This window comes from Anoplopoma fimbria, chromosome 1 (genome assembly GCF_027596085.1).
Source record: "Anoplopoma fimbria isolate UVic2021 breed Golden Eagle Sablefish chromosome 1, Afim_UVic_2022, whole genome shotgun sequence".
In the NCBI taxonomy this organism is placed as follows: Eukaryota; Metazoa; Chordata; class Actinopteri; order Perciformes; family Anoplopomatidae; genus Anoplopoma; species Anoplopoma fimbria.
Genome location: NC_072449.1, coordinates 18,475,601 through 18,502,558, shown reverse-complemented (window position 1 = coordinate 18,502,558; position 26,958 = coordinate 18,475,601). Strand labels below are relative to the sequence as shown.

General features: G+C 39.1%; 2 protein-coding genes across 2 annotated transcripts; both read left to right on the top strand.

Moving 5' to 3' along the window:
- The first annotated feature begins 397 nt into the window (after positions 1–397).
- On the top strand, positions 398–6,658 carry hepacama (hepatic and glial cell adhesion molecule a). The gene is made up of 7 exons (XM_054604759.1): positions 398–494; positions 2,757–3,104; positions 3,376–3,657; positions 5,208–5,298; positions 5,569–5,636; positions 5,794–5,864; positions 6,290–6,658. Exons 1-7 carry the CDS (start codon positions 398–400, stop codon positions 6,656–6,658), a joined length of 1,326 nt encoding a protein of 441 aa, XP_054460734.1.
- A 4,148-nt stretch (positions 6,659–10,806) lies between these two features.
- Positions 10,807–19,380, top strand: pde9ac (phosphodiesterase 9ac). The gene is made up of 19 exons (XM_054620710.1): positions 10,807–10,875; positions 12,415–12,485; positions 13,067–13,144; positions 13,404–13,447; positions 13,604–13,658; positions 13,923–13,993; positions 14,123–14,210; positions 14,327–14,405; positions 14,515–14,589; positions 14,693–14,779; positions 14,992–15,096; positions 15,232–15,314; positions 15,593–15,749; positions 15,852–15,965; positions 16,228–16,332; positions 16,459–16,587; positions 16,674–16,769; positions 17,661–17,743; positions 19,359–19,380. The coding sequence occupies exons 1-18, from the start codon at positions 10,807–10,809 to the stop codon at positions 17,709–17,711; spliced, it is 1,557 nt and encodes a 518-aa protein (XP_054476685.1). The 3' UTR covers positions 17,712–17,743; positions 19,359–19,380.
- The last annotated feature ends 7,578 nt before the right edge of the window (positions 19,381–26,958 follow it).

The window sequence follows — 26,958 nt, the reverse complement described above, 5'->3', positions numbered from 1 at the left end:
AATTTAAATACTGTGTAAAAAAAAAAGGCAGCACTCATTTTTTTTAAATGAGGCTTCAGAGAAAAGAAAAAAAAGTAAAAAAAAGAATTGCCCCAAAAAGTAAACACTACTTCCTTTGAGCTTCTTTCTAAAAGGGCAACATGGAGTAGAAGAGAGGAGCTCATCTACACTATGTCTCTGTCTCACACAAACACACACACACACATACACACACACACAGTTGGCTGTTGTTGGCTGTGACTGGGGTGCTGTGAGGAGAGTGGGGCTCAGTGGGACCAGGCAGAGGCCAGCGTTGCAGGCAAGCAGGCAGTGGAGAGAGTGTTGAGCCGCAGAGACGTGCCCAGGGTGGATAAACCATGCTCACTGAGTGGGAGAAAGACTCTGCCCAGGACACAAGATGAAGGTGGAGAGAAAGACCTCCTCTACAGGCGACAGTTTTACTGACATTCCTACGCTACTGACGCTCTTCGGCCTCCTCCTCCATCTCTTCACAGGTAAGCTCAAACATTTGTTAGGCTGTCCGGAGATAAGAGGGGAAAAAAATCTCCCTGACACTCAAACAAAGCCTGTGCATTTGAATCAAATTGTTATATTCTGAAAGAAAAACCTGACTGGGCCCAGTAATTAATATTTCAATTAACATCTTTAAGTATTGTCCTATTTTACAGTCTTTCATTACTTTCATTATGTCACGTAAAAACAAGATCAAAACTCAAATTCTTGCTTGATTTGAAGTGAAGTTAATCCAGGTTAAGTTAGTCACCAGTGTTTTTTCTTGTCCTTGTGTTCCACGGACTGGCGACACAATGGATTCGTTCATGGGTGTTGCTCTCTAATGGGCCCCCATCCCGAGATTAAAGGAGCCTGGAGTGTCCATTGTAGATGTGTAAGAAGTGTGATGTGTAGGACGAGTGTGATGATATTAAGTTTTGTGCAGAGCTGGTTAAAAGGGCAGGGCCTGCTTCTTTTCAGGGTGGAAAGCTTGAGATGAGTCCATTTGACGGGTAAAGCGATGGCAGAAGTTTAGCATGTGGGGATTTTGGTTAAAAAATGTGATGATTTAATTTCATGAGCGTACCATGTAACCAGTTTACCCAACCAGGTCAGTTTTGGTAGTATAACTGGAACCAGTGTCTATCTCCAACTTCACCAGTGACAAAGACTCACTCTCTTTCTCTCCCTCTCTAGCGCTCTCTCACTCTTTTCAAGGGAGGAAACTAGTTCCAACAATCATGCCCTTTGTCTTATCGCCTTGGCAACCCCTGTCAGGCGGACCAAATGGTTACCACGGCAATGAGGCGATGCCCTGCTAACTGCCTCGCTGCAAAGAATAGTGAACAGTGCAGACTTTCTGTCTCCTCCCTCTCTTCTAGGTTGATCTTTCCATCACTGAGGCCTAACAGTGGGATGCCCCTCGCAGGCCCGCAGCCAATGTTTAGACCTCCGTGTGTCCAGCCACAGCTGAGTTATAGGAACCTCCACTGTGAACATAATAGCTTTGCAGTGTTTGGTTTCCAAGACAGGGCCCTTTTATAAAAGATGAAATGTGGCTCACACTGTAATACCTTATCCCTGTCTCCCTATGGGAGGTGGAGGATAATTAGGGAACACAAATCAAAATTAGAGTATTAGTTGTTCACTACGAGGGGTCATGAGGAATTCCTAAGGGGGAGTTTCTGAGAAACAGATCAGTGATTAGTGAAAAGTAATGTGTGTGCATAGTAGTTCGTTTGAGTGGGTCGCAAACAGTTAGCCGATTAACATCTGTTTTATGGCAAAGATGCAAATAATTTTTATTCAAGTCTGAAACCAAGAAGAAAACATTTTGGGCAAAGGCCTAAAGAATGAAGGCCCTTTGTTACAGCATCAAGGTATAAACAAAGTCTGAATTTTATTAAATGGTTTATTGCTCTTATCCAACCAGTATTTTTCACAGTTGAGGATATGAAATAGTAATGTTTACCTATGAAATTAGTTGTTTCATTCAAATAATAAAAAAATAATGTATACCTATTACACTTATAAACGATCCATGCTACAAGTCAGTAGCATGGAATGTAAAAATGGTTAAAAAGTGGATTTGACATAGAAAGTGATACTATATATCAAGTTTTCAGCAGTGGTGGAAAACGTTCTGGAAAAGCAGTGTTTCTGTGGACTGTTACTATAACTTTTCTATTATTTATTTCAATGCACACTTGAAAGTAAGTGTTTTCCACATTTTATGTTTTGGACCCTCTTGCATCTTAGCATTGTGTTGTGAGTGTGATCATTTTGTCAAATGACCAGTAAAGTTAGTTTGACTATTTACAACAGTTAAAACAACATACTGACGGGGAGTTCAAAGTTCGTAACAACAAATATGTGACAAATTTGAGCGCTTGTTATACAAAATGTTTTGCAGATAAAGCCAATACTGTAAATGAACAAGTGACTAAATAAATAAAAGAGAGTGACAGTCCTTAATGTTTATTTAAACTGTGTAAATGTTCTTTGTTATTGTACAGGGTCACTGTATCCATGCTCCTTTGCTGCTCTGATTCATTTATGGCTGTTCTTATAGTAATGGTAGTAATTAGTGTTGCAGTAATGAGTGTGTCCTCTGCTGTTTAACTCTAGTCATTTGTCTGATCTTTGCTTGCTGCAAAGATCAGACAAGCATCTAAGGCTACTGTTTACTCTGTGTCCCCGAACAACCCCTAAGATCCTCTCAGTTCAAGACCTCACTACCTCGTCTTTGCCTTTTTTCTTTTCAGGTGAGGTGTCAGGGGTGAATGTGACCAGCCAAACCCAGGTGGTGAGGGGCACGGTGGGCAGAGAGGCCCTCTTGTCAGTCAGCTACTCCAGCAGCAGCTTGGACAAGCCTGTGATTAAGTGGCAGCTAAAGAGGGACAAAGAGAAACCTATCACTGTTGTGCAGTCCATAGGAACAGACATCATAGGTAACCTGAGGCCGGAGTACCGCAACCGTATCCTGGTGTTTGAGAATGGGTCGCTGCTGCTTCATAACCTGCAGCTGTCAGACGAAGGGGCTTACGAGGTTGAGATCTCCATCACAGATGACACCTTCACTGGAGAGCGCTACATTGAGCTCACTGTGGATGGTATGCAGAATGACCTTCATGTTAAAGAGCTGAGTACACACATAGCTCAAAAAGGAGAGGAGTTATGAGCTAAAAGAAAATATTATGCAATGTGAAAATACTTTATCTATGCCCTAGAGAGTGTATTTTGTACAACAGGAGGGATTCACAGTGTTCTTTTTAAGATTCAACTTATCATGTTCTTGTATAGCTAGAGGTCAAACATTCTCTCATATCTTTGAATATTCAATCACAAGCCCCCCCTGTGTCTTTGTCCTGTCACCCTCCTCAGTCTCCGTGTCCAAACCTTACATCCAGATGATGGCCTCGTCTGTCCTGGAGTACAGTGAGCACTTTAACCTCCACTGTTCCCACGACAACGGCACAAAGCCCATCTATGGTTGGCTGAAGGGTGGCAAGGTGCTGACCAATGACACACGCCTGCAGCTTTCACATGACCAAAAGGTGCTGACCATCTCACGCGTTGTGATGTCAGACGATGACATTTACGCCTGCACAGTGGAGAACCTCATCAGCAGCATGAAGAGCATGCCTGTCAGGCTCACTGTCTACAGTAGGTGGCATGTTACACCGGTAGGATCGCAAGTTATAAAAGTTTGCATTAGGGATGAAGAGATGATTGTAAAGTGACATAAGATGGGTTTTCTAGCAGGTGGAAAACAGTATTCCAATCCTTTACTTAAATTAAAATAGCAAATCCTTCAGGAGACAAGTAAAAGTTCTGCTTTCAAAATTTTACTTAAGTAAAAATACAGACGTATCATCAGCAAAATACTTAAAGTTTCAGATTAGATGCAGAGTGACCTTGTCAGTGTTGTTATCATGATATTTGATTATTGTTATTCATGCAAAAATGTGTAAGCAACCTTTTTATGATGTAGCTGGTTGAGATGGATTTAATGTCAACGTTTTAATACAAAGTTGACTCTATAGGAATGCATCATATTAAATGAGACATAATATGTTTGTGATATAAAATGAATGTATGAAGAACCTGAAAACTAACAAGTAATTAAAATGTCAGACAAATGTAGTGGATAAAAAGTTGCAATATTTCCCTCTGAAATCTGCTGAATTGAAAAATAGAAATACTCATGTTCAGTATAAGCATAAAAAGCACAGTACTTTAGTTAATGTACTTACATTCCAACCCTGGATTATAGTTCTAATAAATACCAACCTATATGAAAACACTGTATGTATTTAGCTCATTGTTCAACAACCATCCATTTTCAGTTGCTGACAAGCAATTATCATCTCATGCCGACCGGTACACATGCATGCCTGTCTCACAAACAATGTTGTTTACAACAAGCTGAAATCCAGGCTGTGAGTGCAGCAGAGTTGGCCCAGAGTGGCTGTTACTGGGCGCCAGCACAGGGCCACATGTCCGGCTGAGAGAGGGAGAGGCAGTCTAATCCAATGAATGGACAGTTATTTATGAGGAGGGAGCAGAGGAAGAAGGCAGGTGGAGAGAACGCTTTGCCTCAGTGGGCCTCAGTAATCCTGACTTCATTATTGTTGTACTATGTGTTGCATGAAGAGACAGCGACAGACCCTCACACTCCTTTCTATTCCCTCTGCCTGCATAGCAGCACGGCACAAAGTCTCAGAGTGACTACCCTAATGTGCTACTTCACTGCACCTTATTCATGCCAGCACACTCAAACCACTTGGCAAGCAATGTAAAAAAAAAAATGCTCTGCATGTTGCATACCCTGGCTCTATTTCATTCTAAGCTTATCTGAAGTAAAAACAGGATGTTCCAAATTAGTGTTTCAGTGAAGACACAACTTCATCTAATCCTGCAAACTTAACTTTTCCTATGTCAACTAGAAAGTTTTTTTAGAAGTTTTACATGCAATACATTTGTAAAGCAGATAAAGCTTTGAAGTTATATGTGAAGTAAACGTACAATTTAGTGGTTCAGTGAAAAACTGAAAAAAACAAAACTGTATTGTCCTGCTTTTATTGAAACAAACATCTCCATCTTTCTTTCTTTCTTTCTTTCTTTCTTTCTTTCTTTCTTTCTTTCTTTCTTTCTTTCTTTCATTCTTGCTTTCTTTGTGTTCTTGTCTACCTCCGTGTATCACTCTGGTTTAGGACGGAGCTCGCTATACATCATCCTGTCCACCGGGGGCATATTCCTCCTAATCACCCTGGTGACAGTGTGCGCTTGTTGGAAACCATCCAAGTGAGAGCTGCTTTTTCTATTCGGCCCTCTTCTCTCTCTCTCTCTCTCTCTCTCTCTCTCTCCTCTCTCTCTCTTCCTCTCTTCTCTCTCTCTCTCTCCCTCTATCATTGGCTTTACAATTGCACTTGAGTGTGTGACTAGAATCTCAAGTATAGCTCAACAGTTTCATTACACTCTGAACATTTTGAGAAAAAGTAATAAACACAGTGACCTCTAGCTTGTAACTACCATTTAGCAGCAAGGATTTTATGTGTTTTATTCCTGCTGTAGAAAGAATCACCGACCTGTCCCCCAAAGAGCTCCCATCTACGTGGAGCAGACTGAAAATGGCCATGATGGTAAGAAACAATTAAATGTAATCACCTTTAAATGTGTAAAACACCTTTAGATAAGAAAAGACCTTTAAAACTCATGATGACCCAATGATTTTACACATTAGAAATGTAACTTGTTGACAGAATGTCAATACTAAAATTAATATATAATGTTTTGCAGTTGATGTTGTTCCCAAACCAACTACACTTGGTCGAAGGAGTCCCATGCCTCTCTATGTTCTCAACGAAGATGTAAGTCACTCTTTTATTAAAAAAAAAGTCCATACAAAATCTGTTTAGCCAATGACAGCCTTACAATGAAGCAAGAGTCTACAGCCATGCTACCTGCTCTGCGAGGCCGTACTTATACGCTCAGCGGTTCTTTGATGTAAATTACAAAAATGTCAACCTGCTGGCTGGTGTTGGTTCTAGGGGTAAAGTCAGGAGATATCCAAAGTTAAAGATTCATTCTCTGGAGGCCAAGAATGTCTCTGTGCAAAGTTGCATTGCAATTGATCAATTCGTTGATATTTCAGTCTGGACCTGTTGAATCGACCGACAGACCAACATTGCCACCCAAATACCGTCAGTTGATTGACAAAGTATGGCTTCATTTAAATTAAAATCATAGATTACATCACAGCTGATGAGCAATGTAACTCTTCTTCTTCTTTCAGGAGTGTCTGGAGCATTTGGAAGAATGTACCGGCAATGCTGCCGTCCAATCAGAAATGAGTATCCCTGCGTTGTATGCTCCAGTCCTTCCTAGTCCTTCCTCCTCCATTAGGACTGAGCGGCCCGTCTGGTCTGCCCCACGCAGATACCCCCGCAGCCCCTCCCCACTGGCAAAGCCTCTCCCACAACCCCTTCCAGGTCCTCCCCTACGCCCCGTCCGCTCACCTGCTCACTCCCCTGGTTCATCTCCACGAAGTTTCAGCCCGATAAAAAAAGGCCGTCCACCAGTAGGCATCCCAAGCAGCCACTTGCCTGTAGAGGCCGAGTGTCCAGACCCTTTGGATCAGACTCACTTTCCATCACAGCAGTGACAACTGCTTGGATGTGTGTTTTTCATTCTGTGATATGTAAAAGTATACGTGTAGTTTGTTGATCCTTTGTTGCACCGAGGATAATGGATTTGATGCACTAGGATAAGAGATGAGTTCACTTTCAGCTAACTTTATGTCTTCATATGCCATTATTTATCATCTATTTCTCTTTATGGCTATGCACAATATTTCTGTAGTCTTTTGATTATATCCTGTCACATGAAAAAAGTATATTTTGTCCACCAGCATGTAGTGTGTCATGTATAGAATGCTCAGACAGTAAAAATAAATCAAACTCTGGAACAATTTTGTTTCTTGATGAAATAAGAATTTTCCTGGGAACTTTTCATACGTACCTGTACATATGTAAGTTAATAGTTTTGGGTAGGGTGATTTTTTTTTTTGGAACAATTAAACTGCAAAGTGTATCCTTATTAAAGAATAGTTCACTGTATAACCGGAGGTAATAAAAACAGTTTTAAAAGTTTGTAATTTGTTGTGCATTTTGTAAAACTCTGCACCACAAAATACATACATTTAAGGTGATTACTCTGTTTTGATTTCTAAGGTATTGTTCGATTTTATTTTTGTCAGTATTCCACTAATATCACAAAGTATAAATGCTTTACCTTCTTTTGTCTTTGTAACAGAGCTGAACGTGATCTGCCATTCATGAGTATAAATGTCATTCCTTTCTAGTCCATTAGGTGTCGCCCACACATCGCTTTAAATACTGTTATTAAATACACACTTGTCAGGAAGAGATTTATTGGTTAATATAATTTACTTTAGCACTTTTAATCTACTAAATGTAGCAGTTGTGATATATGGCATTTTGGAGTATATTGTGCATAGTTATGTTTTATGCTTTGGATGTGTAACCTCTGTTTTGTCCTTTTTCTTTACATAAAGACATCATCCATGAGCAACTGGTTGACTATGCCAAGGTGCATCTTACTCTTCCAATACTTGCCATTAGAAGGTCAATAAGGAACAAGCTATGCTTGAACCAACAAAAAATAGCAATAATAATCAACCTCAAGAGGAGGCTTTAAGTGATTGATGTGTAGTCAGTTCATATTTACAGTGAATCTGTGTGGCCTGCATTACAGTTCAATGCAGGCCACACACCCATGTTTCCAAATCATTTTCTATAAATAGGCTCTTTTTGATAATGGAGACACACTTCCTGGAAATAAAAAGAATGGCTTAAACTGTATCCATACACGAGATTGATGATTACTTAATAAAGGGTTTATTTTTTATTCTCAGTATAGTCCATGGCTTTTTCCATTCCACAAATACACTAACAGGGAGCATGGAATAAAAAGACCAAAAAGATTAAAAGATGTGCTGAACGGTTGTGAGGTTACAAGCTTATGAAAGGGGGTACAAACGTTCACAAACACAGACACACACACAAACACCTGTATGGCCTGGTCCATCACTATTATCAGGATAATGTGTTCCTTTCAGACGTCCAGCTGGACATCTTTTGTCATGAAGATCTGCTTGATTTTATTAATTGCTTTTATCCGGAAACGTATCTTCCATTACTGAAGGTGTGATGAGTCTTGTGATTACATAATCAACTCAGATCCGCATGTTTTGATCTGCGCTTTGCCTTCTTTGTTTTATTTCAAACACAATTTATTCCCTGGCACACAGACTCATGAATACACATGCACCATCACAGGCACACGCAAACACACAAATGTGCATAATCATTCATGGCTTACAGTAAGTGGAAAATGAAATGTCCTAAGATAATGAAAGTGATGCATTTTTATTGAGCTTGGAAATTGCTTTTCATCTATTTTGATGTCACATGTTTATTAGTCATACAGTGTTTGTGATCATGTCCCACCTCTCCTCCAGCGTGGCAGAGGAGCTTGTAAGCCCAGGCAGTAACTAGACTCTCGGGAGTAGGATCACATCTGTGTGCATGCAGTCCGTGTGCATGTCTCCGAGCATCTGCGAGCGCGTGGGGAGTAGGTGTCCTATGAGATGAACAGAGATTATGTACGATGCTCTCCATCTCTAATTAATAACCTCCTCCTGCTGCCTGGTCGAGCGTGGTCACTAATGTCCTTGTTCACACCAGCCTGTTGAAGTATTAGAGGGTGACTATTGTTGGACAGCTATAGACTTTTTTGTGTTTACGTCAGGACTTGCAGGAGGTAACAACAGGTCAACGGATAAAAAAGAAAAGGAGAAGAGAGTCCTACAGCGTTTTTCCACAGTCTTTACACACTCTTACATTTTGCTCGAAAGTCATATAACTCATATTGTCAGCAGCGTCAGTATTATCTGTATTGATTATTATTGTAATATATAATACCATATTGGTTACATGGGCCATTTTACTGCATACTAAGTATTTTCCTTGCGATACTTTAAGTACATTTACCTGATGGAACTTCTGTTTAGCAGAATTTTGAATGCAGGAATTTCACATGATTGTATTAATACTTTACTTATGCATATACTTCTTCCAGCACTGCTGTAGAGGGATCCCTCATCTGTAGCTCATCCTCAGGTGTCTTCCTTTTTATTCCTTAAAAACGTTTTCTATACCAAAATTGAGAGTCTAAAGACAGTGTTGTACAAGATTTCAGGATATAATATAAAAACGAACATGAAAATAAATGAAATGAAATGCATCAAGTCATTGTATCCGCCAAATGACCATTTAGAAGTTGTTGCTAAAAATAAAATCTTCTCAAGTGTTCTGCTGAACTCGTCTGACAAAACCATCTGCTGGACCTGGAGTGGACAACGATGGAGGGGATGAGTGGTCTTGGGAGTGTAACACGTACACGCACACAAAATAGAACACAAAAAACATATAAAAATTAGAAGGGCATTCATAGAGCATAGACCTCCACCAAGGCTGATCCGCACCAAAATTGAATAGGTTCTTCCTTGGCCCATGCTACACACTTACACCAAGTTTCATGAAAATCGGGCCAGTTGTTTTTTCATAATCCTGCTGACAACAAAGCATAGAACTGAACCCAAAACATAACCCTCTTATCAGAGGTAATGAACATAAAACACGATTCCACATTCATGCAACTCAGTGACTGACAGAAAGCAGCAGAGCAATGCATCGCTTGAAATTAGGACACAAAGGTTAGAAGTGGAGTCCGCCTGATGAGATATAATTTTCCTTATATCGCTGATTGCTATAATCAGTGTTTTGATGATTCACTGTGAGCCGTTTAAGCCAGTAAAAATTGTTGTTTTCAACAGAACAAATACAAAATATAATTCTCTTGCCAGGTTTCAATCAAACAGTAATTTATAAAGCCCTAATACTTGTGAATCATGAGATACAGTGACTCATGTGGATAAGAAATGTGTGACGAGCGCAGGTAGAAGCCCAGCATCACTTCAGATATTAGGGTTGTCTTTTTTTTTCTCCATAGTAACCATACCCTGGCAACCAGTTAGAGTGCCAGTTACACTCATAGTACTCCATACCTCTTTGGCTCCCTCACACATACCCTACCTTGTCTTCTCCATCACTCGCCTCCTCTCTCTCCTCCCCATAGTTCTCCCTTTGCATGTGTGCATTTGTATTTCTGCATGTGAATCAATTGCATCCTCAGCACCAGGGACATTACCTTCGGTCTCCACAGGGGAAGCTGCATCGTTGACACTGTGAGTCCTGTTGCTTTTGTCAATTAATCTCACTAAGATATTTTAAAACTGTATACTGTTTTATTGTTTTTTATTGAGAAAAATAAATGTTTTACTATTTGATAGCATTGTGAAAACTGGCTGTGAAATATGGAAAAGAAGAAATGCAAAAAGGCAATTTTATTTATCATGTTTTATATATGTTCGTGTTTTGTCTTTGCATTCCTCTTTATTAAACTGGAGATTGGCAACAGGAAAATCTTGGTTATACTGCTATTTCAAAGGTGTTGACAAAAAGCACGCTCACCTGTTGCTGATGTTTTTTTATCATGATTTACTGTTTGCATCAGGCAATAGTGTACATTCAGCTGTATCTACATGAAAGTACTGAAAAGAAATATGTGCTGCAATTTATTTGTTTCTCTTTTGGCTCATCAAGTTTGTTGATCAGGGCTTGGAGCCAGAATCTTTGCAGGTGTGTAAGAGAGGAGAGGGAGGTCAACATGGGCTCCAGCTCCTCCTCCTATTCCCCTAAAACCATTTACCTGGATGTGGATGGAAAGGTTCAAAAGGTGGGTCCGGTTCAGGTGGAAATGCTGTATTTCTAATAACATTTTTTTACCTGTTTATTATAAAAAATAATGTGACTAAAATCCTGTTGAAAATGTGTTTTTCTGCTGTGTGAAATGGACTGTTTTTGACTATAAGGTTATGCTTCTTTTTTAGAGATTAATCTTTTTTTTGCCAGCAAATATTGTCATTCACTTTATGGGATTGGAAATGAATGGAAACACATAAAGATTTATTAAGACTAAAAACATATCACTGTAGACCGTTAAGGTTGTTGCATTTCTACAGTTTACGCATATAGAAAATGGTGTATAAGGTATCTAACCAATGTAAATTAGATCAATTAGTCAAAGATAGTGGAATTAATGCTGTATGGATTATTTTGGCAATCCAATCCTAAATAATCACTTATTTTACATTTATCTTAATGTAATATCTTTTCAGTTATTACATTTAAAACAGCAATCATTTAATAATGGGTTTAATTATAAAATAAACCTTAAACAACATTAATTATGGCAATTCAAATTGAATTCTTATTTTGCCATCTTGACTCACGTAGCAAGTATTCCCAGCGGTTAACCTCTCCTGAGGAGATTAGATTAGCTTTACAGGTGTTACTGACAGAAGCAAACACCTGTTGTTGAAGTATTACACACCAGTATTGATTTCTGCCAGCTTTTAGCTCTGTTGTATATGATTGAAAATACAAACTTTGATTTAGTTCCTTGCTTATTTTTATTGAAGCAGCAATTACTGTCAGGGCTTACATAAAACAAAAAATGTCTAATGCAATTTCATGTTTTAGTCATTACGACAGCAGAACAACAGCTTAGTGATTAATTAAACAGTTGTGAGAAATGGTTTGAGGCTTGGGATGCAGCGTTCCAAACATGCTGAGATACATGAAACACTTGCTGATCTGGTGATGTAGGGTGCTTCAAGTAGAGAGCTGGTGATGACACATGTCTGTTCAAGAGCCCCGAGCCCACGGCCTGAGGCTGAATGTTTGTCTGCTACACCTGCTCACTTCAAGATGTTAGATCACAGTTTTAGCAGAGGGGTTATGCACCCGTTCAGTCTTTTCTATCAACCATAACCTTTTTGAGACGTTATAATCTCTATACATGTTCTGTACTATGACTAGAACAGGAATATTGCTATCTTCAACAGCTCCATGAACACTCACACACCAGCTGTCTTTTTCTTTCTCTCATGGGTCTCCCTGCTGACTTGACCTTATTCAACCATAAAACGAGCCGATCCTTACTTTAAGTTCCCGTGTGATTCAGTTGTTTGAAAAACACATGAAATACGATAACCTTCCCACCCTGTCGGAACACTGAGGCCTTATATGAAAACCACAGCGGCAGCTTGTGTGCAGGAGTCGTTTTACCGTAGACGCACTGTATTGGGTTTGTGTGCGGCAGAAGAGGTTTTCTAATAAAATGTGACATGATAATAAGTTCATCCAATGTAACAGCCCTCTCCCATCCTTTCTATTATGTATTGATTTAATACTAAATGTGTTTACCTCACAGGTGGTGTTCAGTGGGCACTGCAGCCCATGTGACATCAAGGAGCTTCTGTGTACCTCATCTAACATTCCCAGGTTTGTTGTTTTGTTTGCTCATTTATTTATTCACACTTGGCACACATCACCACCTATCTGTGTCTCTGGGGAAAACCTAATAAAAATTCCATGAAACCACACAAAACTATCACACAACAGCAAGATTATCATGCAGTAAAACAGTCTCTAACATACAACGAGCACTTGCATTTAACAGACAGACATACCACATTCGCCATGCACATCAAACCAGACAATACTAAATTATAAAAGCAATATCTTCATCATCACCTTTAATTCTGTTTTATGCCTTCATTGAGTAAAGTAAACGTTTAATACATAGTTATTCTCTTTCGTTAGGCCAGCGTAAGTCTGTCCTTTGTCATAGAGGAGATGATTTATTCTTGACACAATGAACAAAAGTAGTTGTGTGTACTTTCTAAAAATTTTCATAGCATGCATGTGGATCATTTCTGTTAATCTCTATATGATATTAAGCACTGCCTCAACATTTTCAAAAGACTTTATAGTTTATGAAATAGTGTGAAATATTAAAGGGAGTGAATAAAACACAGTGCATTTCTATGTTTCTCGCTTTTCCTCTTCTCCTCTCACCGCAGGAACACTGCCATCATGATAATGGACCCAGAAGGAGCCATGGTCTCCATAGATCCCACCATGCCCACCAACTCTCCAAAGTAACGTACCAGAATTATCATTTTATATTTGTATAGAAATCTCAAATTTACATTTCACTTATGTCATCTTTTTCTTAATCTACACCCCCAACTCAGGGGCATTTTTCCAACTTCCAGCTTATTTAATTAACTGAACTAACACAATCAACCTTGTGCTAAACAGCTCCATTAACTGTAAATCTTTGCAAAAGAAAAGACAATATAAAGAAATAGTTAAACGGATTTACAAATAATAATTTCCCCTCTGATTTCCTCACAGCTCTCTGTACAAAGTTGTTCCTCTGTCTACTGGTCAAATTGGAGGTACAGCTACAACAGCTTTAATTTTCCTTTTCCAACACATACAATTATGCATCAACAACACATTAACTGTGAAAGTTATAATGAGCTTGTAAATACCAAACTTGACAACGTGGTTGCTTGCATGATGTTTTATCAGTAGTGTATTTATGTCTGCAGATAAGGAGGACATGTTTCAGAACGTGTTGTCCCAGGTGGCTGATCAGTTCAGCAGGTAACGCCTCAGTTGTTCATGTTATGTTGTGGTTGAAGCCTTCCCATCCCCACCTTCACACATACCTGACACACATACCTGACACCAGGGACTGTCAATGATAACCCAAGCTTCAACCCATAGAGCCAGTTAAATCAGCCAAGTTCTTTCACCTCTGTCATTTATTTTGTAGGCCGCATTCCAGTTTAATTTTTGTGTTATGATCAATGAACCATGTAGGATGTGTGTCAACCTCTCATCAATTTCTATTCTTTCCTCTCACAGAGCCTTTCGCATCAACGAGTTGAAGACTGAGGTCACCAACAGGCTAGCGATGCTGGAGAAGAGAGTGGAACGTAAGTGGTACATTTCAGAGAAGACAGTTTAAATTAAGTGATCCCCCAGCAAACCCCCCTCTAATACACTACTGTGATGTGAGTAGAACATGAAATACAACTGTGATATTTCCTGTCGTCTTATTTCAGTGGAGGGCTTGAAGGTGGTGGAGATTGAGAAGTGTAAAAATGATCTGAAAAAGCTACGAGATGAGATGACTTCCAGAGGTGGTGGCAGGTGAAATGAATAGGAAGTTAGACATTGCATTTTACAGATGTGTACAGAAACCTTATCATGGGAAAATGCACTTTCTTTAAAAATGTAAAAGGATTTCTTTCCTTTTACATTTTTAGAGTAAACTGTCCATGCAAATACAACTTTGACGATGGGAAGAAGGTCACTCCTAGACGAGATGTCCCCAATTACCCAAAGGTATGTCCATTGGGACTATTACTTTAAATACTATTAGAAAAAGCTAGCTTAATGAATATTTACGGCCTCTTCTGAAGTTCTGATGGACTTGTTTATTTGGCATATACAGTACACACTGTCTCAGGAGACTGTTGAGGCGCTCAAGAAGCCAACATTCGATGTCTGGCACTGGGAACATAACGAGGTTTGTTGACACTGACGCTCCATAACTCAATCAGACATTTCTATTCCATGTTATCCAAGCGACTGTTATCTGCAAGTCTTTTTATCTTCCTTTGGGGCTGCAGATGCTGAGTTGTTTGGAGTATATGTACCATGACTTGGGACTGGTGAAGGAATTCAACATGAACCCCATCACACTCAAACGCTGGCTGGTACAGTTAGAGCAGTAAATGATAACCAAGCACATGAATATATTGTATACTGCCAATCACATGGTGCAGACTCAAAACAAGTTTTTTACTTAAGAGGCAGATGTACTGCTAAGAGTAATATCAGTATTCTTACACAGATAACAGATAAATCATTTTTAAATTAAAGAAGGCTTGATTTGAGATTCTAAATAATCAATTATCTTGTCTTCCAGTTGGCAATTCAGGAGAACTACCGTAATAATCCTTTCCACAACTTTCGCCACTGCTTTTGCGTTAGTCAGATGATGTATGGCATGATTAACCTCTGCAACCTACAGGTATGGTGCATGTTTGTGTGTGTTCATGATAAGATTAAGATCTGAACGTATTTACTTCTAAATACCAACCAATGAATTTCCGTAATGACCATTTTGCCATTTTTTGTAATAACTTTAATTTACACTGTTGTCCAGGAGAAGCTGACTCTTACAGATATTGGCATTCTAATGACAGCTGCAGTGTGTCATGACCTGGACCACCCTGGCTACAACAACACGTAAGACTCACTATTCTGTCTGTAGGTGTGTTGACAGCTTTAGCACTGCAGATGCCCATTGACCCCAGAATGTTTTGACATCCTCCGCACAACACTGTTGTCAATGAACTGTGAAACTAGTTCAGCATGGAGAGAGTTCAGGTATGAACACAGGATGATTCAGATTAGAGTGTTGTTTTTGGTCGGAGCTTCGGGCCGGCGTGGACCTCTTTTATCAGGGAAGCTTCATTGAAATACACTATCAATCTATCCATTCACCCGTGTCATCCATCCACCAGGTACCAAATCAATGCCCGCACAGACCTGGCAGTGCGCTACAACGACATATCGCCGCTGGAGAACCATCACTGTGCTGTGGCCTTCCAGATCCTCTCTCTTCCTGAGTGCAATATTTTTGCAAATGTGGATCCTGAGGCATTCAAACAGATCAGACAGGTGAGGTGTATATTCAAGACGATCATGCTGATCTTTATTTTAATCATAAAGAGTCTTGTTGCAAGTGTCATGCAAACCGACTTTTGTTCTTTATATTTCCAGGCAATTATTACCCTCATTTTGGCCACCGACATGGCCAGACACGGGGAGATACTAGACTCCTTTAAGCAAAAAGTGGACAACTTTGACTTCACCAATGAAGAGCATGTGACATGTGTATGTATATGAGCTCACCTTGCATCACCGCTTGACATCAGCTGTTTATTGTACTGTACATGCAAGATGTTACCTCAACATAAGCAGGCCTTTATTTGCTGAGCGTGCTGTGATCAGCAGAGGCTAAATGGATTGTATTAGTGTAATTGGTAAAGTAGTCACAGAAATACAGTAGATGCTGTATGTGTCTTGATGATGTTTAGGCTTCTTTATCCTGTGTTTTGTGTTGTGTGCATGTTCGTACATGTTCATGTGTTTTCAGCTGAAGATGGTTTTGATCAAGTGCTGTGACATTTCCAACGAAGTGAGGCCGACTGAGGTAGCCGAGCCATGGGTAGACTGCTTATTGGAGGAGTACTTCATGCAGGTGACCTCAACCGAAGCATTCACATAACTATTAAATCCATTATCTAAATCCATCAGGATGAAGGAACTTTGTGGTACATTGTGAGCAATAGCTAAATGACTGTATTTCTACTTATGTGCTTCTTAGAGTGACAGGGAGAAGTGTGAGGGCCTCCCTGTGGCTCCCTTCATGGACAGAGATAAAGTCACCAAACCGACTGCTCAGATTGGATTCATCAAGTTTGTCCTCATCCCAATGTTTGAGACTGTCATGAAGGTAGGACAATGGTTGTGTACAGATGTGTTCCTTAATCAAGACACACGCTGATTATTGATGAATTCTCTTACTGCGGCGTCCAACAGCTTTTTCCTCAGATTGAAGAGATCATGGTTCAACCTTTGAGAGACTCGCGTGACCACTATGAGGAGCTGAAACAGATTGATGATGCCATGACAGAGGTAGAACCTATTCTATTATATTTTGTCTGTCTATCTATCGACACAATCAAGCTTTGTTCAAACCCACATATCTTTATGTAATACTATACTATTTTCAAAACATGTCAAACTACATCAACTGTGGATAGTCACCTGATGATAACATAGTTGTAGGGGGAGTTGAAATATTAGTGTTTCTGTTATGAAGAGATGTTTCACAATATGAAAACTTTCAGAGAAAAATGATAACATAAAAGAATAGTTTGATATATTTATTTTTTTCATCTAATCAGATAAAATGGATTGACGCCTCTCTGATATCCGTTAAATATAGGGCTACTGCCAGCAGCTGGTTAGCTTAGCTTAGCAGAAAGAAAAGGCTCTGTGAAGTGTTAACAAAATCCTCCAACCAGCACCTCTTAAGATCACCTATTAACACATTATATATGTACAAAAAAACACTGCTTAAAATCAACAATTCATCATTTTATGGTGGGCTATGTGCCAGACTGCTTCTTGGCTCTGACCAGATGCAGGCAAGTCAAATCAAGAACATTTTATTTTTTCATGCAGTGATCACATGCAAAAGTGACATGTCTGCATGGTCTCAAACATGCCGTCGTGCCTGTGTAGCATCCCAAATAACATTAACACTGCTAATCTTGCCTTAAGGGTGCTTACAGTAAACAGATTGTAAGGGGTTAAACAATGGCAGAAATACTTGTTTCCTGTGTTGAGAGGAAGGGATGTAGAGAACAAAACCAAGTCAAACCACACAGTCTCATCTAAACTTTTCAACTGAAGCTACTAATTGTCAGTTATGTACATATATGGGTTACACACACACATACATACATGCAGCCACACATCCAACAACTTGCTAACATAAAGGTGTGTCTTTTGTTCAATGAGGCACAGAAGAAAAAAACTGAAAATATGTCATTAGGCGGGAAGAAGAAGTAAGCTCTGCAGTGAGTGAGTGCAGTGGTATCTGTGTAAGTAAAAGCAACGGACTCCTTGGTTGTGCTTTAGTGTTTAGTGATAGTGTCATGAGTGCACTCTGTCTCTGCCTCTCTCTGGCATCTCTGCACAGCAACTCTCCTCTCTAGTGAACTCTACAAAAGCCACACCTTTAGGAATGTGCAGCACTTTCATCACTTTGGATTTGCCTTTTAATTTAGCACCAAGGAGTTCATATCCATTTACTCACAAAGGGAGAACCAAGGGGGGGAAGCTTACAATAAAGAAACATACTACTTTTTGATTCACTTTGATTTCTGTTATGTCATGCAAGAATACAACTTTGTTCATTTTGCTGTCGTCACGGCTGGAAACAAAGTGATGAAATAGTCGCTCATTTGATTTTCTCTTGAACACCATGTTACCTTTTTTTATACAATGACAAAAAACTAAATTTTCTGCTTATGAAATGAAAACTACAACCCTCTTTTCTGTCATTTTGCATCAAACTCTCCCTGTTGTTGATACTAGACTCTGTAAGTAAGTTTTGACTTTCCACATAGGAATGTCAATCCTCACAGACTTTATCTTCTTCCGTCCATTTCATCACACCCATACCACACAACCTCCAGCCATAACAACACCAACGTAAAGAATAGAACCTTCATATTTCAATATAACTGTAACTTATGCGATGGCTAATGTTATCTAGCTGTGCTAATGTCTTTAGCAAACTAACGTTAATGTTCGGACAACAACAGGAAAGAAAAGCTTTATGTAGCCTAGTCATTTCAGCATTCATTGTAAAGGTTATTGCAGTTACTTGCAGATTAATGTTACATGACTTAACTATAAAGTTACAGTTATATCAGAATATTAAATCTAGGGTTGGTAATCTTGAGAAACTAGTAAGATTAAAAAAATTATCCAACTGAAAAAAACACCCCAGTGTTGCCAACTCTTCTCCAATGAAAGTAGCTAGCAGCACCAGCTTCAAAGTTGCTTAATCTAGTGAGAAAGTCGCCAAGTCAGCAATACTGTACTGTCAATACCCTATAGGCGTCCCTCCAAAGCCACTCCCCAAAAATGATCATAATGACCATAACCATATCATATTGATCATAAACAACTTACTTCGCCATTGTTAGTACTCACAGCTGTGAAGATAGCAGCTTGTGGAAGACTGCTGACGTGCAATGAGTGCTCAGGTAGAGTGCACGCAGACAGGTGGTTAGACAGACAGGCATAATTTTATTCGGCCCAAATTATATGACTGACAGGATTATTACAGTCCTGCGACAGTAATAATTTCTGTCGGTATATAATGAAAATTATACAAACAAATACAACAATAATATTTGTGAAAATATTACCAACCCTAGCTTTAATGTTGTAATGTTAACCTTGGTGTTATCGCTCAAGGTTGTGTGGGTTATTCAAACTAATGAACGCATGCTATTGTATCTGGATGGACGTCTACGGCTGCACAATTTCAGACGTCCTCCAAGCTCGGAACGGGAAAGGGTCTGGCAGAGAGGTGGGCCCGAGCCTGGAGCTCTGCAGCTATGGCCCTTCTCCCTAGTTATAGTTTCATCTTAACATCCTGCTGTGTCTCTCTGCCTCCTAATCTAAGCTCTTCTTTTATTGCAGGGGTCCTCTTTTGTGATCAAACTCAGGAAAGACTTAACATGTGATTGAGGCCTGGGTGAAGACATTCTGTGCCGCGTTGTGAAGATGACAGATTGATCGTGATCAGAATGGAGAGAAAAGAGGTTGCTTGGCTACATACTGAACTAAATTTAGGTGTCAAGGTGACATATCTTGAACTTTGACTTAGACTTTTGCAGTTCATGTAACAGAGAGGGACCTTTCCGTCTATGTTTGGTGTTTATGTTCTCTCTACTCTTTTTATTTCATAGTATCTCAAGAGTTTGAAGGACCAATTTCTCCAAAAGTAAACCTATTTAAAGATTGATTACCATGCATTTTAAAAAACACAATGACTACAGAATAGGACTCATGGAATGAATTTCCACAAATAGTAATTGATCGTTTATTTTATCCCAGTAGAAGAATAAAATGCACCAAAGCGGGATGTTTTCACCTCAATGTAGCAATATGTTTTTGATTGATACGGGGCATTTAGTGTTTTCCAAAGAAGGATGCAGCTTTGCACCTTTACTTTTAGGTTCACTCACAATGAGCAGTTAATTAAACCATCAAGTCTGTGTGTTATCTTACCTTCAACACTGTTCAATAAAATAAAGCCGCACAAGGTCCAAGGTTTTACACATATGTCCTGTAAAAAAGTATTTGATAACTGGCAATAGATGTTAACTGTGTTTTGTATGTCTGTTCATCTGTCACTCATGATCCAACTAATGGACACAAATTAACTCTTTATTTGTTATTTGTCAACATGACTTGTTACATATTACTGTAGATAAACGTTCCATCTCTTAACTATCTCTCTCTCAGTTGTCATGGTGATGTTGCCATGCACGCTCCTTAGCTAAATGCTTGCTTGTCAACAGAACCATCTCCACTACAACTAAGCAAGTTCTAATCGCTGATAAGGACCATGTGATACACAGAACCAATCAATCTTGAGTTGGGATCATTTTGTCATATCACTGCAGATTACTGACATATGCTGTTAATTCCATAACATATCACAGCAAGTACCTATTTAGATCAATGTGGTCCCATTTCACAAGTGATTATTGGATTCAGTGAGTTATTCACATTCACCTAAAAAGAAAACATATTTCTGTTGTGTCGCATTCAAATCAAACTAATTCTCCCTTTTTGACCCCACATGTAAGACTGCATGACCTTGACATCATTCATTATTTCAGGCAGATTCTCTGCTCCCACATCCTGATGGAAATACATTTTATAGCAGTATGTTAGACTTGAGGGCTAGAAATGTGTTGAAATATGAGCAGTCATGCGTACCACCCAAAGGTGCCACTTATCTCAGCCTGAACCACGCCCCTCCCTCTCTCCACAGCCTCCCTTCAAGCCATATCAGATCTGGGTGGTTGTCCTCCAGCTACTCCACAGTGTTTTTATTACCAGTGCGTTTTAAGCAATATGTTGCCAATATTATTTCCTCACCTGTTGGCTTCACCTCACACACACTGAATACCACCTACATAGCTATGATTAAATCATAAATAATAGAGTAATGAATGAAACACCAAAGACTTTATTTGTGCTGCATATTTTTATTTAGATTTGTTTGTGTATTCCAAAATCAAGGATAATTATTAACTTCAGTTTTACTAGTCTGTAGTTAAGATTGATTAAACTCACTGTTTATTCACATATTGATGGTCTGATGGTTCTTTTGAATGCACCTGACCTTTCGTGTTCATACTGCTGCAATCCCACTTGTAAGTTGATGATCTCAAAGCAATAAAAAAAACCCCAAAAAACAGTAGACCACATGTTTGTGTAGCAGCTTAAATGAAAGAAAGTAATTAAACATATTTGAGTGCAAGTGTTGTTTGAATGAGTATAATTACGCATCACCTTCTCAACATAGCATGACAGAGTGTATTGACATTTCCCTGAAGGAATGCTCTGATTAAACAACATACTGTCTTATCATAAAATGGTTCTGCACCACACTCTGTTGCATGGCCATGGATTAGATAAATAATAAACAGAGTTCCTTAGTTTTTTTTATGCTTAATTTGATCTTCTTTGTAAATGAGTGACAAAAATGTTCTGAGCATGCAGGTTTTTTTGATCTCACCACATTTCAGTTAACCAAAAGATGAATCACTCATCCTGGGCATTCACCCAACCTGCTAACTTGTTATTCAGTACACTGTTAGATGTTTCTTTTCATCAGTGCGACGCTAATTAAAGCAACTGATATCTAAAGCCATTTTGTCATTTTCATCGCCTAAAGGCTGGGTGTCACATCATGTTTAACTGCCACAATACTTCAATGGGCCCGTTTGTTGACGTGAAAGTGAATACTCTATCTATTACAAATGCACCTTGATGGCGGTTAAATGAGCAAGTTTTTCATTTTTGTTTAAGTGGGCTTGCAGGATATTATACCTAAGCGTGCAAAGGATGGTGAGGCAGACATTTGATAAGGGGTTTGGGACATTAAGATTAATGCAAATTCATTATATTTCCATATTACAGTAACACTACTTCAAAAAATGTTGACTTTTTAACAACCACCAAAGTTAATTTTTATACCATGCAAACAAAAATGTTTGACTTTGAGGATACAAAACATTTGTTACTAGTCACAAGTGTAGTTCTTCCTTAATCAGGAACTTTCTGAAATGTAAGCCTGGTTATGTATTCTGATGATCACCAGCCACACATTTTAATGCATGGTGAAACTTAGTGCAGTCTGGGTGTTACTTTTCTCCCATTCACCGTGTGCATCGTACGGTCTTTTTTGACCCTACCACTTGGGGACAGCAAATTCAGAAAGTTTCAAATCCAACACATTGTGTCTTTCAATGTAATTTCATTGTTAAATGTCCTTTATTCTTTCTGGTGTCACTGAGAGCTCTGTTAATTTATTAATTTAGTTATTCAGCTCTTTATTTTCTACAATTTGCCTCAGATTAAATTCAAAGTGGCAGTTTGTTTGTTTTAATTAAATATTAATACTGAAAATCTTTTGCAAATCTTTCCAACCTTGTCAAAGGCTATCCAAAGTTATGAGCATTGTACAGTAAGGTAGCAACCGCAGCTTTAACTGACTTAACTCCAGGATCACATATCTGTTCTGGTGGTCTAACAAATTCGGATTCTGAGGCCGGAGACAGTTTAAAATACTTTAAGAATCCAACAGGTAATTTGATCCAATTTAAGTCCTTCAATCTAGTTTTATTGCAGTTAATCAGGTGAGAAAAAGGAGGTAAGAAAGAGGTATACAGGAATGTTGTTCAAAATTAATAAATCATTCAGTTGATAAAGCAGCACAGAGATAAACACATATCTGTTGTGTCTGCAGTGTTGTTGCCCTGTAAATATGTTTTGGCTTGGCCACAATAGTAATTTGTGTCAAGTGTAATACCAATGGAAATGGATTGTGCTGATGAAATACAATCCCTTTTCCTCATTTGTTCTACCATTCAAAAAGGAACCTTGGAACCATTTCTGTAAAGCAAGTTTACCTCCATGTGTGTTCTGCATTTTTTCATCAGAATAAATACATTTTAAAGTAAAGACTTCGCGTCAAAACTAGGAAAATGACATTCTCTATTTCCTCCTTTCCTCTCATTTTTTCCCTCTTTTCTTCCTCACTACTATCCCAGGTCAGAGCGCACTGTGGAGAATTCCTCCCACCATGGTTAAAGGAGGCATGTGTGGTGTGTGTGTGTGTGTGTGTGTGTGTGTGTGTGTGTGTGTGTGTGTGTGTGTGTGTGTGTGTGTGTGTGTGTGTGTGTGTGTGTGTGTGTGTGTGTGTGTGTGTGTGTGTGTGTGTGTGTGTGTGTGTGTGTGGCTTGCCAAAATTGAAGTCTTGCAGCAGGAGGCGGTGGATGATCTATGGTCTAGTTTAATGTGAACATGGTTTAAATTCAACACACATGGTGTGGACTCAAGTCTGACTGTACTACCACCTAGCTGTTTTACTGCCTTAATGTTCAATAATCTGTTCTTCGACTGTCCGATTATCTTTTGTGGGAGCACAGATTAGACAGTGGCGTTGGTCAGGGGAATGAGTCAGCCACACAGGCTTTTCTCTGCTGACCAGACAACAGCAAAGCCCAGGCCTGTTTCATGTGAGCAAACACGCACACAGACAAAGCCAAGCTTGTGGGTGAGAGGTGGTTAAAATCATCAGGGATGTCCCATTCGCCAGACTCCCACATTCACAAGAATGCCTAGCTCCTTGTTTGGACTATGAGGACACAAGCTAGATTTACTGAAGACAGTTACATCCCTAACAAGAATGGAAAGAAGTCAAAGGTCAGAAGTGAGAGTTAACCCTAAATTCTGGTTCTGCGTTTTTGTGTCAGAGACTGCTTGGTGGCAAGCAAAGAGCAGTGTCAGCTGGTGTAAATCACAGCACCAAAACAAAATAGTTGTTCTCTTCATTCTCTCGTAGAAAAACACATCCACTGTTGAAGTGACTGTCCCTTTCATCAAAATCCCTTTTTCTCTCATGTCCTTATATATGTTTTTGGTCTAGTTTTAACAATAACTCAATCTAAAATCTTACAAGTTGGTTAACAGCTAAAGTTTTTTTTTACAAGGTAGGAAGACCTCACACACTCAGCCAGAGGGCTTTTAGACACCTGCACTACATCCTGATAAAACAGGTCTTAAAATAAATGTTTCCATGAAGTGCTATCAGCAGAACAGGATATGACTCATTTAAGTGACAAATACAAAGCGTACTACACTTTAAAGTTTATTACAATGCCATAGCATTTCAAAATAATTTTGGTGTTTGTTTACAATCATCATTCCTATCTAAACTATGTTGAATGCTTTTCCTACTTTTAGGAGGCTGTAGGGTTTTACTATCAAACGCTAAAGTAAATATTGAGAGACATGATTTCCAAAGAGCTGAACACATAGAGGCTATCTCAGCTCAAGTACTCATTTCCTGCATATCACTATTGTTTAGTTAGTATCGTTGACTTTCTCAGGCTTGACCCCGGCGTTAGTTACTTCTGCTCTGGCGATGATTGTCAGAGCATGGCTATACCTGAGACTGGATGCTCTGTTTGTCTGTGCTTTTCCTGGAATGTGTTGTTTTTGGTTTGTATTATGCAAGCTGAACTTTATATATCGATTCTGTACTTCATTGGTGCAAAGATCATTCATGCTCTGTCAAAACATAGACATTTAATAACCGTTTAATTTTATGATTTTTTTTCTGGAGGGAAGTTAGAACATATTGTAGCGGACTGGTTTAAGGAGTAAATTACAAACAACACAGTCATTGGGACATAGAAAGGTATTTGTTTTCCACAAGTTGCAATGGCTGTTGGGAAACGTTAACTTTGTACAGCAAAATATTGCACACACAGTCCCTGTGGTTATTTCTTCATACCCTAAAGTTTTGTATGTGTTAAAACGGGAGCAATTATCTTATATTTACCATTTAGAGTGTTTCTTTTTTTTTATTTAACTACACTCAGCACATAAAAGACACAGTCTTAATGTTTCCCCTCATTTTCAATTACAGCCTTCCAAAAACAGACATTTTACTAGTTAGGCAGTTAAATGAACAGTTCCCCCAGTCAAATAGAGCACCAGACAACCAGAAATAAATGGTGTGGATTCAACAATATAATCACATCAAGGAGGTTATAGTATGATAAATAATTACTAGTATGTTGAACAAATAATACTCTGCTGTTTGGAGCGCTGTTTGGCTATGATTTGTATATTTGTTTGAGTCTTTATTCGAGGTCCATTTACACAGTATGTGAAGTTACTCAGTGAGCCCAGTCTGGCAGTTGACAGTTGAACATGCTAATCCCAGCAGATGAAAGAGGTCTGCAGTTCGCTGAAGGAGAGGCCCGCACCAGTTTGTTTACAGCATGGTAATCTGGAGCAGGCATCTTGATTGTGTGCTGGCAGAACATCAGCTGCCGTGCCGTGACCGCCGGGCTATATGGCAATTACACTGGCCTCTTATCTGTATGAATAGCAGGCTCTAATGACAGATGGACATATGGAGTATGATTATACAAACAAGGCCACAAGCAGAAAGTACCTTAAAGAGAGCTCAGTCTGGGTAATAGCATGGGGCTGGAGTGGGACTGGGTCATGCTTTGCTTTAAGTGTAAACTTCCTAAAAGCGCTGAAAACTGCTCTTTGACATTGTTTTCAAACTTTGTTTTGTTATTGAAGAGCTTGTAGCATCATTTTTACTTCAGAAATGACTGTATTGGTGGTCGTTCATGCCGCAACAACTCAAAGCTGGAAGATAATCCTTACTAAAAACCTGCAATAATTCATTTTTTGGCCACTAGGAGGCAGCAGAAAAAAAATCATAAGACAACACTGACATAGCATTATGTTACAGCACATACGCGCAAACATTTAGAGTTTAGTTTCTTACCACTTGACAAATATTCCAATATTTAATTTCATTAAAGCCCTGTTTTGGTCTCCATCCACTAGGCTACTGCAGGGATTATCTGACTCATTAACTGCTTAATGCGTCACTATGTTCACCAGCTAGTTGCTTACTTTTGTCTGTCTGTCATTTGGTGTTGAAAATGTAGTGTACAGGTTGTTTTTAGATTTTTTTGACTAAAACATGTCTGCTGTGACCATAAGCATCTGAGGGGAGCTACGTTACATACATTACGCAGCCAAATGCTCTTCTTTCTGTTATTATAGTTTTCTCTCAATTTATGTTAGATAGTTTCAAGCCCATGCTGTGTTGTGTTGGCAGTCAGAATTCCCTTTGTGATTTGTTCAAAACAGACTCAGAGTCACTCACAGTTCACAGATTAGTTTAGTTTAGTCCTGCTGGTTAGCAGTGTTGGCTCAAAATGGACTGACTTACTCTTTAACTTTTTGCCTTTCCTTTCCCCCAATTTGGAAGAACCAATCCCACTGAACTGTGGTCCTTTTTCCTTTTTCACCACTCCACTGATAACCTGTGGAGGTTGAACACAGCCATGTGTTTCCTTCAATACTCATGAAGCCACTTCTTCTCACCTGAGAGCATGGAGCTTCACCAGGGAACAAGCAATAACTTATTGCATGCCTGGAAAAATATGCCAACGTTGTTATTATTTTTGTGGAGAAGACCTTGAGCATGTAAGTGGTACTGGCTCAGTATTTGTGTGATAATGGCATGATAATGGTGTTAGATGTCGCCCTTTACTTCCGGACAATAGTGGGATCACTCAAGGCTGAAAAGCAGCAATCCTGTTAAGATGTATGCGCCATTTTGGTAACGTTTCAGATTACAGCCCCAACGTACCAGCGTAACTCTTCCCAATTTAGAGTGTCATTTTTTTGGTTCCAGTACAGAACGTACTGGATACAAGGAAAAAAGATGTGATGGTGGGGAATAAGGGGGTAACAATCTGGTAATTTTATACTGCAAGAAATACACAAGTAAAAGCAAAACGTCCAGGTAACATTACTCTTCCACTACAACAGCACACAATACTGAACATGTGTATTGAAAATACTAGTATATGCAAAAACATTGCACATTTCCCCGCTGCGGGACCAATAAAGGATTATCTTATCTTATCTTATCTTATATGAACAGAGCAAGGTATTT